Genomic DNA, 16295 nt, shown 5'->3' with positions numbered 1-16295 from the left:
ATCTAGGACTAGAGGACCACAATAGATCTGAAAAGGTCGCAGTGGAATAGGCCGAAAGGCCACCTCTCTTAATCTAATCTAATCTAAATATCTTTTCTGTTCAAGTATTTTCTAGATCATACACCGGCCGGCGGAGACGCAGGTAATAACCGATGGGTCCCCTCCGATTAAAAACCAGCCTGAGTTCCCGTTTATTCGAGGCAATTCAGGTCAACACCGTTGCGACCGGTCTTCCCCAATGTTCGAGCCAATTCATGTCTGCTTCTAGGGGATTCCGGAACAAATGGCTTTAAAGAAGGACTTTTGTTGTAAACAGACAGTTAGTGTTTGAACATCGCGTCGAGTTTTTAAAATGTAACGCACGTATTGTAATAAATGTAGATAAATATAATTCTTAGTGTAAAATAAATTAGTTCTATTGTACAAATAAAGACTTTAAATAAACTTATAAGTGTTATAGGTGTAGAACCTTTAATAATAAATAAAGACAATAAATTAGATTAATAATAAAATTACAATACTTACATGCGGCTTAATGTGATGGTTTAGGTTCTGTGAGTACAAAAGAGACGCGATTTAAAAAGTAATTCGTGAACAATGTCTTCCATGTGTTCTAGGCGTGTGTAAAGAGTACTGATTATATTTTTGTGAATATAGTTTAAGCGATTTCACTCTTTAGCTTTATTTGTTGTATTCTATACATTATTGTAATATTTGTTATAATTTCCAGATACTTAGTATATCTTTTTATTTTAACGTATATTATAATCATGGAAAAATTTAATACAAAGATTTGTAGTCTTTTATTAAATCTTCATACTCTAACTGCTTCTAACTGCCTTTTTATTTCTTTTATTAAAGATATCAGAAAGATTATATCCTACCAGATCATACTTCCCTTGTATATTTTAATACTATATACTTCGCTCTATAGCCGTTAATAGTTGAGTTCCTTTTGGTCATCATAAATATTGTGTAATTTGTTAAAAACTAAAAACGCAGAGCATGGCACGATCCCCGACTTCGGCGATAAATAGGAAATTCTAGTGAAAAAGTAAAAAAGTATGTACCTATTTCTCTGTATATTTTTCACAACATTTTATGTTGTTTTTTGTAATTTTTTAATATTCTCACAAATGTTATTAAAAATTTGGGACAATATTAAAATAACTTGAGCTTATAGCAGGCATTAAAACAACTAGAATAGAGACAGCTCGATAATATGGAGACATTCATTTTTAAGACAGGTGAAATATATTCGAAAGAAATTCAACCTCTTACTACATCTATTTTTAATTGTTTATTTTTGTCACCACTTGCTCGTATTACAATTGCTCAAAGCATTCCAATTATAAAATTAAAGTACTTAAACCATTTAAAATGTCACTAGAGAAGGAATTGGACAGTGTCGAATCAATTTTACATAAATTACCTGAAAAAGAACTCAGGCAAGTATGGAGAATACTCTATGGAGACGGAGTAAAGTGAGTAAATATATTTTTTTGTTTAATGTAAGAGATTTTGATTTTCGTATTGTCTTATTTCTGTAATAGTTTTTTTTCTTGAATATTTAAATTTTTAGAGACATTTTAGCTCTCTTATAACTAACATCAAACTTATACTTATTTAAATAAGTACACAATTTTGTCCTGTATTTTTTTGATGCAGTTTATTAAAATAAGTTTTAGATTATTTTCTTTTAAAGTATGAATATTATTTCCCTATATTTTGTTTATAAATTTATATAATTTGTCTGTTTTTATTAATTCTTTCAGTTCTTTATTTTTTCTCCTCGTGTTCACTACATAATTTTTTTTATAAAATTCTTTCTTCTTTAATACTGATTATGGCGCCAATACATTTGACCATTTCTTCCTTTACGAATATATCAATAACACTTTACTGGTTTACTGATTACTGATTACATACTGGTCAACAACAGAAGAGAATCAGAAGTGGTGGGAAATATTAAAGAGAACATATAAATTTAAAAGAAAATTCAAATTAAAAATTAAATTTAATGGAATGTGGCTCAATTAAATAATAATAATGTAAAGAAATAGAGAAAACCTGTAATAAAATAAAGATTACAATAAAACAGCGGAAGAAATATTGGGGAAGAAAACACAGAAAAAATAGAGAGTGGTATAATGATAATTTTAAAATCATAAATAAAGGAAAAAACAAAGCACGATTAGTACAGATTAGAACAAATAGACAGAAAGATACGAATAAATACGAACATCTCAGAAAACAAAGTCAACAAATAATAATAGGGTAAGAGAAAAGGGTAGGGTATGGAGAAAAAGGTAAGGGGAACTGAATGAGAGAAAAAGTAATTAAAACCGAACAGGAAAGTAAACACAATAATCCGAGAAGGTTCTATGAAAAAATCAAAGAAAAAAAGCATTAGCTATAAACCAGAGACAAGTGGCACTAAAAATCAAGAAGGAAAAGTAATTGAAGATGAAGAACAATACAAATTAGTATAGTAGGAATAATTTCAAAACTACTAAATGAAGAGCAGAAAAAAACCTGCCTTGACCCTGACCATAGACGAAGTAATTAAAATTGTTAAGAATAGTCCCAGTAACAAAGTACCCGGGAAAAATTTAATGAACTCAAAATTATTCAGACGTAGAGTTCAAGGAATAATTAAAAAAATATGGACAGAAGTAAAAGTTCCCAGAGAATGGGAGAATAGGAAAATAGTAGTGAGATATAAAAAAAATATCTTAAATGTTAAACAAAAACAACTCCGTCCCAAATTCCTTGGTAGACTGTAGGAGCTGGTTATCAATTTAAAAAAAAAATCAATAAAAAGAAAATACAACTATTAGTATCATTTAAATTTTTAAGTGACATACATATAAAATTAAAGTTTGATGTTAATATTGAGAGTAAACTAAAGAAAAGACCAAATACTTATCATCATGACTGTTTTTTCTGAATTTTCTTCATGATTTAGAATTTAATTAACAACGATAATTTTACTGTCATAATGGTTGTGGAGGTGTGGTTGTTTTAAAAAAAAAATCACATGCTATGATTTTTCTGGCGGGCCCTCAAGTTAAAGTTAATTTCATGTAATCGAATGAACTATCCTTTAATATTAAGTCGTCCGTATTTAAAGTCATCTACTTTAAAATTTATAATATATGTATTATATATATATATATATATATTATTATATAAATATATGGCAGCCGTATCTCGGTGGCTATGTTACTATGCACTGGCTTAACAAGCTGGAGGGCCCGGGTTCGAACCGCGGCACCGACAAAATTTTCAATTTCTAATTTAACTGAGCTGCCACCGTGCTTCGGATGGCACATAAAGCCGTCGGTCCCGGCTTTATGTCCCGAAAGTAGTCGTTAAGTCACGTTAGGGGCGCTTGCACGACCTGAAAACCCTAACACTAGACCTTAGCCAGAACTTTAGACCCTAGCCAAACATGGTTACACGAACTTTACTTTATATATATATATATATATATATATATAATTTTATTTGTAGGGATCTAGAAGTATCGGAGAAATGCCTAAAGTTAGTATCGAGGTATAAACTGGAGTTGGTGAAATGTAAATTTAATAGCACACCCGAACAGTTAAGACCACCACGGCTAGTACGAGTGGCTTTGTTCCAACAAAAGTTACCAGTTCCTTTGACATTTCCCATATATAAAGTAAAAACCGAAATGTACACCTTAGCCATGGACGCCGTTAAAGTGGCTGCGAAGGGAGGAGCTAAGATCTTTTGTTTACAGCAAGCTTGGAGTAAGTACAGATTTTGTCGTAGTTAGTATTAGGTTTGTAATTTATTTGCTTTATTATCTTTTTTAAATTACGAAGACGGTCAACCTAGAGGTCTGTTGAAGGTTGAAGCATTTTCGGACTATAATGAATTTGGTTAAATTGTCTTAAAATTATCATAAGTCTAGTCACTAGTTTGTACCATCGTCAGTGACAGCTAAAATGTTATTGGATAAGTTATATGTTGAACTATAATCAAAGATTACAAAAGTGAGAATACGGCTATAAGGGTGGCCGTATTAATACTAAATAAGGTTAAACTTACTATGATGATATAAGGTTGCCAGAGAAAAAATGTCGCAAATTAAGGTTGCCAACTGTTAAAAACACGAGGTATCAAAGATAAAGTAAAAGACAGTTAGCACGCAATGCTACCAGTTAGAAGTGCCAGTTATATGAGTTTTTATTTTTATTTAAAAAAATAAATAAACGAAATAAAATTTTTGTTCAAAAATTAGTTACTATTAATTGAATTAAAAGTATTTGCGGCCACTTGTTGACTGGCAACCTTTTATAAATGCATTCTAATAATTTTACGTAGTGATCCTGCAGTGGGATCTTGTACTATAGATGGCACCTAAAATTTTCATAAAATATCTAAAAACGTCAGTAATGTTTTATAGTTAGATCATCATTCTTTGCATATTATTTTATACTTTGGTTTAAAGTAGAAAGTTGCAAATTATTTTTACATGGCATAGATCCTAATTTTTAAAATTTATGAATAAGTAAGCACAAAACAGTTATTTGTTATAAGGTTAAATATTGTATTATTTTATGGACATATCAACGGTTTCCCAGGCTATGGAGAAAATCCATTATGATTCCAATTAAAAAGAATGACTGCCTTTCAGCATTACCCAGTTCATTTCGACCCATCTCTTTAACTTGCTCATTATGTAAAGTCTTAGAAAAAATGATAAATAATCGTCTAAACTGGTATTTAGAACGACATAAGTTACTAAATCCATTTCAGTCAGGGTTTAGATCAAATAGATGCACTATGGACAATTTGGTTTCACTTCAGTCTGAAATTACATACGCCATGCAAAACAAGAATGAGGTAATTGCCGTTTTTCTAGACATAGAGAGTGCTTTCGATACCACTTCAAAATCAATAATTCTTGCAAAACTTAGTGACCTCAAATTAGAAGGTAATATAACAACATTTATTAATAATTTTTTAACGGATAGAACGTTCCAAGTGTCTGCAAATGGTAAAATGTCTGCACCACAAGCTGTAGAGAATGGACTACCTCAAGGTTGTATACTTAGCACCACACTATTCTTAATCTGTATTAACGACATATGCTCTACGATAAAAGCACCAGTTCAACACGCTATTTACGCTGATGATATCATTCTATTTTGTCAAGGTAGGACCACATCCAGTACATGCGCGTTACTCCAAAACACCCTAGAGTCTATAACCAATAGGTCAGAAAGTACAGGATTCAAATTTTCACCACCTAAATCTGTAGTAATCCAGTTTAGTAAAAAATACAGGTCTCCTCAACCTAATTTACAACTGCATGGAACTCCGCTTCGTGTAGTAGATAACCATAAAATCTTAGGTATGCAGTTTGATAAAAGACTGTCTTGGAGAAATTATATACAAACCACTAAAGCTAATTGTTTAAAAAGAATAAACATAATTAAATCTCTTGCTCACTATCACTGGGGCTCTGAAGAGGAAGTATTACTCAGAATTTACCAAGCCCTAATTAGGTCCAAACTTGACTACGGTAGCATACTCTATATGTCTGCATGCAAGTCTCTCTTAAATTCTCTTAACGTCGTTCAGAACACATCTCTTCGTATTTATCTTGGTGCTTTTAGACCTAGCCCATCTGAAAGCATTCATGTTGAAGCCTATGAACCTCCACTGACCTATAGGAGACAAAGACTACTTCTGAATTACTTTGCAAAGGTCTCTGCCAACCCCTCAAATCCAGCTGCCAAGCTTGTTGCCAGACACACAGTAATAAAGCCAACAGAAAAACTTAGGTCTGTATACCCATTTGACTGCAAATTACACCAGTTAATTAACAACACAGATTTTTCAAATATGACCCCGATCTGTATCCCTCATACCCCGCCTTGGACCAGAAAGCAGCCTAGTTTTAACATTAGTCTATGTAGATACGACAAAAAGGAAACCCCCATTAGTATGTTTAGACAAGAGTTCAACAAAATGATTGACATGGAAAAGTTTGATACAATCTTATACACAGACGCCAGTAAAGATGAACATGGTACAAGCTGTGCTGTTACTACAACAAATGAAACAATAGCGTCATTTCGCCTCCCTACTATCTGCAGTATACATACAGCGGAATTATATGGAATAAACAAGGCGCTAGAAGTCACACCAAAAAGCAGCAAACGTATAGCCATATGCACCGACTCTCTGTCATCGATACATTCACTAAAAACCCTAAGATCACAACACCCAATAGTCAATAAGGTACACGCTCACTGTCATCAGCTGTTAACTTCGGGCACCTCAGTCTCCATAATCTGGGTTCCTTCGCACGTAGGTGTTATTGGTAACGAGAAAGCAGACCAAGCGGCGAAAGAAGCTAATTGCCCTGATCATCCAGTCGAAAGGATACAGCTCCATCAGGACCTAAAATATCTCTTCAGGCAATCAGTCTTGGAAAATTGGCAAGATCAATGGAGTAGAAGCACATCCAAATTACATCAAATACAACCAATAATTCGACCACTGCAAATTCCCATACAAAAAAGAAGAGACAAAGCCATAATCAGACGAATAAGAATAGGACACACTCGTCTCACGCATGGTTACCTCATGAGTTCTGGAAATCCACCAGTCTGCGAACGCTGCAACAACACGCGGCTTTCCATACAGCATATCCTACTTGAATGTAGTACTTTCAGCTCCACCCGACGACGGCATAACATTAGTGGTACCCTTAGTGATATACTTAGTTCACCTGGTTCAATGAACTCTTTGATTATTTTTTAAGAGACTCTAAATTATATAATTTAATATAAAATATTTACGAATTTTGTAAAAGTATCAAAACTGTAGCTTAATCATATATTGTAAATACCGATTTTGTTTGTTCCCGTGTCAATGACCATAGTTGTCGAGGCACGTAAATTTAAATAAAAAAAAAAAAATTGTATAACGAAGATATAAACTAATATGTGGACAAAATTTGAGAGAATACTTATTATATGTTTCAGATATGCCATACGCATTTTGTAGTGGAGAAAAAATGCCTTGGAGTGAATATGCCGAAAAGGCAGAGGATGGATCAACGACAAGAATTTTACAGTCAGTAAGTTTTTGTTTTAATTAAACCTCTAATAGGTAGATAGCGTTTGTGAACTAAACAAATTATCTGAAATAATTACTTCAATTAGGAAAACAAATATTTTATGCACTCACCAGGTAACGTCGTTTAAAATATCCAACGCCTAAAATATCATGAGGAAAAGAAGGAGAGGGGAATAAATTAAAAAGTGGGTAGTTTTGAATATTTAATTTTACATTACTTTGTGTATTATAGTGACAATTTTGTAATGATGTATATACAAGTGTATTATATAATACGCTAATCTTACACTTATGTAAATATTATGTAAATATGTATAAACGCAAATACTTATATGAATACGTACAGCTGGTTTCTAAAAAAACTGATACGACTCTTAGTCAGATTTGATCATTTTGAGCAGTGTATTTGGTTGGTCTGACATTATATTATATTTATTATGACACACAAATAATAAAATAAATAAACAAACAACAAACAATTGATTACATATGTTAATTCATAAATTTTAATATTTATTAAGGTCTAAATTTTGATATTATTTTGAATTCCTGTATTTTATAAAGAGTATATAAATGATAGTGTTTACATAAAATAGGGTTGTTGTTATTATTTTTATTATTATTAAGGAATAAAACAAATGACTTGAAAATATATTAAAGCAAGAATTATTGTAACCAAATTAAAAGATAACTTAGCATTATCAGAGGTAGCAAAACATTTTAACATAAGCAGAACCACAGTTTTTCTATTACTAAAAAATTGAGGGAACAAGAAACTCTCGAAAGAAAACGAGAGTCTGGAAGACCAAAACTATACTAAATTTAGGTATGTAAAAATAAAATTAATATTTTGTAATATCTCCATCAGCACTGATAACAGCTTGTAGTCTTCGGTCCATCTGCGTGAAAGAAACTATGAAATTGTCTTCTTCAGAGAGTTCTTCCCAAACCCGTTGTATATCGTTCCACAGCTCTTTAGCATTTTGAGGTATAAAATTACGCCGATATAACCGTTTTATAACAACCCTCCACACATTCTCGATTGGGTTTAAATCTGGGCTGTAGCTGGGCCATGATAAGGTTTTGATGTTCTTATTCTGGAGATAATGGTTTATTATATTTGCAGTGTGAACCGAACAATTATCTTGTTGGAGAATAAAATTATTTTCTGGATACAACTGTTCTACACTGGGAAACATAATGTTTTCTAGAATATTTGGATAAGTCTGCCCAACAAACCTGCCATCAATACGCCATACCATTCCCATTCCTCTAGATGAAATCTATCCCATACATTGGCGCTAAAATGACCAGCTGCTCGATATCTATTAACATATAGAGAAATAAATTTATTTTTATCTGGTCTATACACCCCAATTTTATCAATTTTAGAAGATTTAAAAATTTTCTAATCTGTAAATATTAGGTACCCTGTCCCAAAAATCTTGATTTTGTAGCTGATGGTTTAAAGCAAATATAAGTGTTGGTTGCTTCTGTTGTGGTGTAAGAGCTTGTTTTTTTGCCGCAGTTCGGTACCTAAGACGCGATGCTTTAATTCTACGCCAAGTTGTTTTCTTTCTTTCCGGAAACTGTGACATAATTCTTGCAGTTTTCGCATCTTCAAAAGGATTCTCTTCTAATCTCTCTTGGTCTTCCAGAACGTTGCTTTCTTTCGAGGGTTTTTGTTCTATCCATCTTTTATTAATATTAAAAACTGTTGTTCTGCTTACGTTAAAATGATTCGCTACGGCAGATAGTGACCAACCTTCTTCTAATTTCGTTACAATTATTGCTTTTAGTTCTTTGCTAGCATGTGGCGCCATTTTTGAGGTTAAACAAAATAAGTTATCTGGCAAATTTTAAGATTTGGCAGTGACAGTGACAGTATGTAAATAATAAGTATTTATCCTTTAAAATACACTGCTCAATTTTCTACAAAGTACGCTTTAAGAGTCGTATCAGTTTTTTTAGGAACCAGCTGTACATATAATAACCATCAATTTTTTTCACAAAAATTTATTTTTAGCTGGCTTTAGAAAATAATATGGTAATAATATCTACCATCCTCGAAAGGGATGAAGTATTTGAAGACAGAATTTGGAATACCGCTGTAGTTATCGACAACCATGGTATTGTCTTGGGGAAACAAAGGAGAAATCATATACCCTGCTTAGAAAATTCCAACGAGCCTACATATTACTGCGAGGGAAACTTAGGACATCCTGTTTTTGAAGTATGTTAAGTTGTAATTGTAAACAATATTTATGTCGTACGTATATTTTATTTATATTGCAGACCGAATTTGGCAAAATTGGTGTAAGCATCTGTTACGAAAGACACTACCCTTTGAGTTGGTTTGGATTGGCATTAAATGGTGCTGAAATTGTTTTTAATCCATGTGGGGCAGTAAGTTGTTTTTAAATACCACCATTTGCATGTTATAAAATAAGAATGTTAAAAAAATGAATTTTCTTATTTTGCGAACTATACATATATATATATATATATATATATATATATATATATATATATATATATATATATATATATATATATATATAAACTTATATTTCGACACAAAAACATTACTAACATTACTTAAAAATATAGTGTGTCCCAAAATTCACGTATGATTTGAATTTGCCGCCATTCGTCCAGTAAAGTGTTAACAAGAAAAAAACAAAAACGGTTTGACAGCTGACAGTTTAGGGTTAGTAAGAATGAATAAAGCGTTAACCGAAAAACAACGCGTTTTAATTGTTGTACGATATTCTAAAAATAATGAAAATTTGGCGTCAACAGTTCGAAAATGTACAAAATATGGTTGGAATATTGATTTAATTTCGTCAACTGTTAAGAAAGTAACTGGCCGTCCAAAAATAAGCCATTCAAGTGTCAGTATCAAATAAGTGCGTGAGATTGAAAGGTGAGTGTAAGGGTGAAAGTGCATGTACATCAATTCGGCGTCGTGGACAGAGATTGCAATTTTCAAGAAACTCTCTTAAGTGTCTCACTGAAAATCTGCATCTTCATGCTTGTAAATTTCAACTGACACAAGAACTAAAGCCTATTGACTATGAATAGCGAAGGGAGTGGATTATTAAACATCAACAAGTGGATACCAGAAAAATTAATCTAAGTGATGAACCACATTTTCACATTGACGGCTTTGGTCACTGTTTATTGCAATTGTTGGGCTGTAGTCATCCTTGGATCGTACTCCTTTGAAAATGAGGACAGTCAAGCAGTGACTGTACTTATGCTTGATATGGCAACATAATATCAGAGTTTTTTCTGCCTAAATAGGATGGTATTGACGTGAATGGCATGTGCTTTTAACATGATGCTGCCACATAAAATATAGCTGGTGAAACAATTCCAATAGTGCATGGGATATTTCTTGGTCGTATACTTTCTCGTTTCAGTGATCAGAATTGGCTTACTAGATCGGATTATTTACCACCATTGGATTTTTTATGGGGTTCATCATCATAAGTTGTTCCGAGTCCACTGTTGAACATAACATTAAGCACGCTCTATCCAGTTGTGCTGGATGCGCTTGATGTCGTCTGACCGACTTGTTGGAGGACGTCCTCGAATACAATAAGCATCATATCTAGGTCTCTATTCTAAAATTTTCTTGGTCCATCTTCCATTTCTTTGACTCTGGCAATATGTCCTGCTCAGTTCCATTTCAGCGTTGTAATTCTCTTACCTGTGTTCGTAACACCAGTTTTTCTTCTACCTATTTGATTTAAACACAATGCATGCAGTGTGTAATAGAAGAATTAAAGTGTTAATGGTAATTATAGCAGACATTGGAAGAGAGGTAAGTGCATAACCTCTATAAATTTAGGAAGGCGAAGGAAATTTTATTTACTCTCAACACAAAAAACTAAAAACAAAACCGGCCCAGCTAATTAATGCTAATATATCAGTTTTAAAACCTAGAGGTGGGCGTTGCCACATCAAACCGTTCCAAAGTAACTGACAATTATTTTATTTGAAAATTAATTTATCCAGGAAGAAAACGTGAAAATAAATTACTACAAGCTACTGCTTGAGAGGACCATCTTCCTTCGACGCGTTTAGTGGGGAGGTTGGCTCTATCGCGGGTAGTAGCAGTAGAAATATGGATTCAGATGATAATACATCCGATGACAATCGGAAAAGAAATAGAGAAGAAGAGGAACTGTTATTTGGTCCCGGTAAAAAAGTACAAAGAAGTACAGTTAAAAGTCACAGAGATGAAAACAAAATAGATCAAATACTAAATATGATAAACAGTTTAACAACAGAGTTAGAAGAATTAAAAACTGATATGAAAGAAGCAAAAACGGAACAAAAACAATACAGAGAAGAAATGAAGAAACTGAAAACTGAACTAGCAGAACTAAAACAAGAGAATAGTGAAATCTGAAACTGGAGATAGAAGAATACTAAAAGAAGTAATACGAAATTTTATGACAAAAGAGCTAAATATTACCGTAAATATAGAAGAAACAGTGAAACTAGAAGATAAAACATGTTTAGTCAGACTGCCAAACAAAGAAGCAAAAACAAAAATTATGGAAAATAAAAGTAAACTTAAAGAAGTGAAAAAAGAAAAAATATATATAAACAATGTTCTAACGACAGAGGAATTACAAATACAGAAGGAAATGCGAAGAATAGCAAAAGATGAAATGAAGAAAGGTAAACGTGTCCAAATTAAAGCCAACAAACTTATAATAGATGGTCTAGAAAGGAGATGGAAAAGAAACACCAACCAGCTGGAGGACCATCATGGAAGTGGTTAAAAAAACTAGCAAGGGATGAGAGGATGCATTATTCGTTGACGGACGAGGCAAAGAAACAGGAAATGACTGCAGATAAACTCGGCTACAACAAAAGTGAAATAAAGAAAGATAGACAAGAAAACAAAAATAAAAGACGAAGACAACAGAATAAAAAAAATAAAGAGTTGAAAATAAGCACATGGAACATAAGAACTATGCTAGCTCCAGGAAAAATGCTAGAAATAGGAAAAGAACTCAAAAAGTATAAAATAGATATTGCAGCACTGCAAGAATTATGCTGGGAGGGACATGGACAGATTGATAAACAAGACTTCATAATGATATATTCAGGAGGAAAGAAGCAAGGGCAAAAAGGCGTGGGATTCATGATACTAAGGCACCTAAGAGAGAAAATTATAAATTTCAAGCCAATATGCGAAAGGATGGCCTATGTTAGAGTCAACAGCAAACCATTTAATATATCAGTCTTGAATTTATACGCCCCCACAGAAACAAGCAATACAGACGAAAAAGAAATCTTTTATGATAGGGTTGAAGAGGAGATAGAAAAAATACCCAAAGAAGATGTCATATTGGTACTAGGAGATCTCAAAGCCCAGATTGGAAAAGAGGACTTTTTACAACAAATTGCAAGAAAGCATACAATACACGAAAACACGAATGACAATGGGCAAAGACTATGTAACCTAGCAACAAGAACAAATTTGTTAATAAGCTCAACAAAATTTGAACACCCTAAATTACATAAGGTAACATGGAGGTCACCAGATCAGAAAACATATAGTCAAATTGATCACATAATGTTTAATAAACGAAAACAATAGTCAATAAAAGATGTAAGAACGTTCAGAGGTACGTGTGCAGATTCAGACCACTACATGGTCACCGCCACTATAAGACAAAAAGTTAAAATTGAAACAAAACAAAAAAAAAACAACATAAAAAGTGGAATGTCAATAAAATCAGTAATGAAGAAGTAAGAAAAAAAATGAAGAGGCAGTAACAGTTCAAATAAAAGAGAAATATAAAGCAGAAGATATAAACACAGAATGGGAGACGATCCAAAAATCAATAGAAGAAGGTGCAAATATGCAGATAGGTAAAAGTCAGGCTAAAACAAAAAACGGATGGTATAACCAAGAATGTAGAGAAATAACAGGAAAAAAAGTGCAAGCCAGAAATAAACGGCTAAGAACAGATAAAGTGTAAGACAGAGAAGAATATGAAAAATTAAGAAGAAATGCTAACAAAGTGATAAGGCAAAATAAAAGAAGATGGGTAGACAAAAAAATGTAGGAAATAGAGCAGGAAAGAACAAACAGTAATACGAAAAGTTTTTAAAAAAAGATTGAAGAACAAAACAAAAAATACAAGGGCAAAACAAACGGAATAAAAAATAGAGAAGGAATAGTGATAATAGCGGACCAAGAATACAAGCAAGTATGGAGAGATTACTACAGAGAGCTCTTGACGAAGGAAACAACAAAAGAAGAAATGCATAACGAGGAGGAAACGGTGAACGAAGCAGAAGCAGATGAAGTAGATGAAGTAGACATCGAAATTTCAAAAGAACCAACATTAGGGGAATTGGATGAAGTAATACAGAGAAGCAAAAATGGAAAAGCCCCTGGTAAAGATGGAATTAATATGGAACTAATAAAATACGGAGGAAGGGAACTAAGAGGAAAAATACTGCCACTATTGAAAAATATATGGAAAGAAGAGAAAATGCCAGGGGACTGGGAGGTAGGGCAGATCATAACAGTGCATAAAAAGGGAGACCAACAAATCTGTGAAAATTATAGAGGAATAACGTTACTAAAGATCACAAAGAAGACAGTAGGACAGTACCAATGTGAATTCACAGAAGGAAGATCTGCAATAGATGCAATACACACAATAAAACAAATAATGGAAAAAGCAAACGAGTATAAATTAGAATTGGAAATGTTATTCATAGACTTCAAACAGGCATTTGATTCAATTAAAAGGAACGGATTAATGATAGCACTTAAAAAATTAAAAATTCAACATAAACTCAGAAAATTAATAGAAATGACAATGAGAACTACAAAAATAAGCATAAAGACACAAAGAGGAGAGACAGAGGAATTCAGTATAAATAAAGGGATAAAACAAGGAGATGCCTTATCAACAACGCTATTTAATCTAGCATTAGAATATGTACTACGAAATATAAATAAAGGAAATCTCAGAACAAGAGGCGGTCAAATAATTGCATATGCAGACGATGTTGCTATTATTGCAAAGAACAGAAAAATAATGAAAGAAATGCTAGAAGAAATAAGAGAGAAAGGAAAGGTAATGGGGCTAAGATTAAATCAAGAAAAGACAAAAATATTAAGATTAGGGAAAAAACCAATGAAAGAAAAAATCAAAATAGGAAGTTCTGAGTTTGAAGAAGTAGAATACTTCAAATATCTAGGAGTTACAATAAGTACATCCGGAGAAAGGAAATCCGAAATAAAAGAAAAAATATTAGCAGTGAATAAAGCTTATTTTGCAAACAAAAGATTACTTAAAAGCAATACACTGACTAAAAAAAGTAAGATGAGCATTTATAACACCATAATTGGGCCAATATTATTATATGCAGGAGAAACAATGACGATGGTTAAAAAAGATGAAGAAGACTTAAGAATAGCAGAGAGAAAGATTATGAGAACTATACTAGGACCAATCAGAACAGAGCAAAATGAATATAGAAGCAGAACAAATGCAGAAATTAAGGAAGAACTTAAGGAAGACATCGTAACTAAAATAAAGCAATGCAGAGTTAGATGGTTAGGTCACATTTGGCGAGCAGGCGATGACACAGTGACATACGCAATGATAGAATGGAATCCAGGAGGAAGAAAGAGAAGGGGAAGACCGAGATCAAAGTGGCTGGAAGAAGTTGAAGAAGGCCTCCAAAGGGCAAGAGTCAGAGAATGGAGAGGAAGAACTAGAGACAGGAAAAAATGGAGAGATATTGTCAAGAACATAAGATAAACAAAAAAGACTGATTCACTTAAGAAATAGGATCTAGAAAGCATTCGCGGTTTAACCCCACACTGGGGTGTATAGCCGTTATATATATATATATATATATATATATATATATATATATATATATATATATATATATATATATATATATATATATATATATATTGTTATGATGTGTTTTTGTTTGAATGATGAGCAATGAGTATTTTTAATAATATAATATATAGGGTTTTTATCGCGGTTCTCAAAGAATTAGCTTGTAAGTACTTTTTTAAATTATCTTTATTATAACTATTATGAAACACACATATATATCTAACCTAGTCAATGTAAATTTAAAATAAACTATCTTTAAACTGATATTCTTATAAAACTAATTAAATTCTATAGACAATCTAAAATTTAAACAAACTATCTTCAAAATTGAAATTGTTATGACACTAACTAAATTATATTAACAAAATTTTGTACCTTTCTTTCACTGAATGCCTAAATGAACTGTTTTCCACTAAGTATATAGATTCTAATCACCACTGAATGTCTTCGTACTTCAGTTATCCTTGTTTTTTTGTGAAATTACTTTTTCCAATTATCAGCTTCTACCAATTTAAGATATAGTTTTCTTCACCAGCATTTATACACCACCAACCAAACCAGCAAACAGCATTTATATTTATTCTTCTTTTCAATATACCAATATCCAATTATTATAAGTTGATTTATACTAATCTCCAACCACAATATAATTTAATTTCTTCCAATATACTTTTATAATCTTCAATAATTATTTGTGTATAATTATAAATGTGCATTAATTATATGCATAATTTTTAATCTTCATTTAACTCACTATATTAAACAATTTGACTATTTGTACCTGATTCTCTGACTCCAAATAATCTTTCATATTTCTTACTAAACTTTTCTGACTGACTTCTTGAAAATTCTGAACAATTTACTTCACTAAATGTGTCTAATAACTTTCATAATAAACTGGCCTGACTTCTGACTAAAAACTTCCAAAAACTGCCATCTTGAATCCAAATCACGGGTATTTATATCTTTTGGATATTCCAGAACCATCTGGTAAGAGATCATGTTCCATTGTGTTCTATTAACTTCTATATAGATGTTCTCGAAAAATATCTGTTTGATCCACCGACATAATCATTATTCCAGAATGTTCGACCGTCAACAAAGGTCAAATTCTGCACTCTGGAGAATTCGTTACTGTTCCATTGATAATTTTGTTGACATTTAGGCTTTTCAGATCAGAATAAACATTTAAATCATCAAATATATATAAATTAAACACCTCAAACCAACATTATTATTATAACCCCACTTATATTCGTATTATGATTA

General features: G+C 32.2%; 1 protein-coding gene across 1 annotated transcript in view; it reads left to right on the top strand.

The window, feature by feature from the left end:
- The first annotated feature begins 1371 nt into the window (after window positions 1–1371).
- Window positions 1372–16295, top strand: part of LOC140436862 (beta-ureidopropionase-like) — a 73973-nt gene continuing 59049 nt past the window's right edge. The window contains exons 1-5 of the mRNA XM_072526009.1: window positions 1372–1484; window positions 3517–3776; window positions 7029–7123; window positions 9149–9355; window positions 9418–9528. Coding sequence (XP_072382110.1) covers window positions 1381–1484; window positions 3517–3776; window positions 7029–7123; window positions 9149–9355; window positions 9418–9528 — 777 coding nt within the window. The 5' untranslated portion in view covers window positions 1372–1380. The remainder of the gene's footprint in view (window positions 1485–3516; window positions 3777–7028; window positions 7124–9148; window positions 9356–9417; window positions 9529–16295) is intronic.

This window comes from Diabrotica undecimpunctata, chromosome 3, assembly GCF_040954645.1.
Source record: "Diabrotica undecimpunctata isolate CICGRU chromosome 3, icDiaUnde3, whole genome shotgun sequence".
NCBI lineage: Eukaryota > Metazoa > Arthropoda > Insecta > Coleoptera > Chrysomelidae > Diabrotica > Diabrotica undecimpunctata.
The sequence above is the reverse complement of the archived record's forward strand: the minus strand, read 5'-3'. Positions and strand labels throughout refer to the sequence as shown.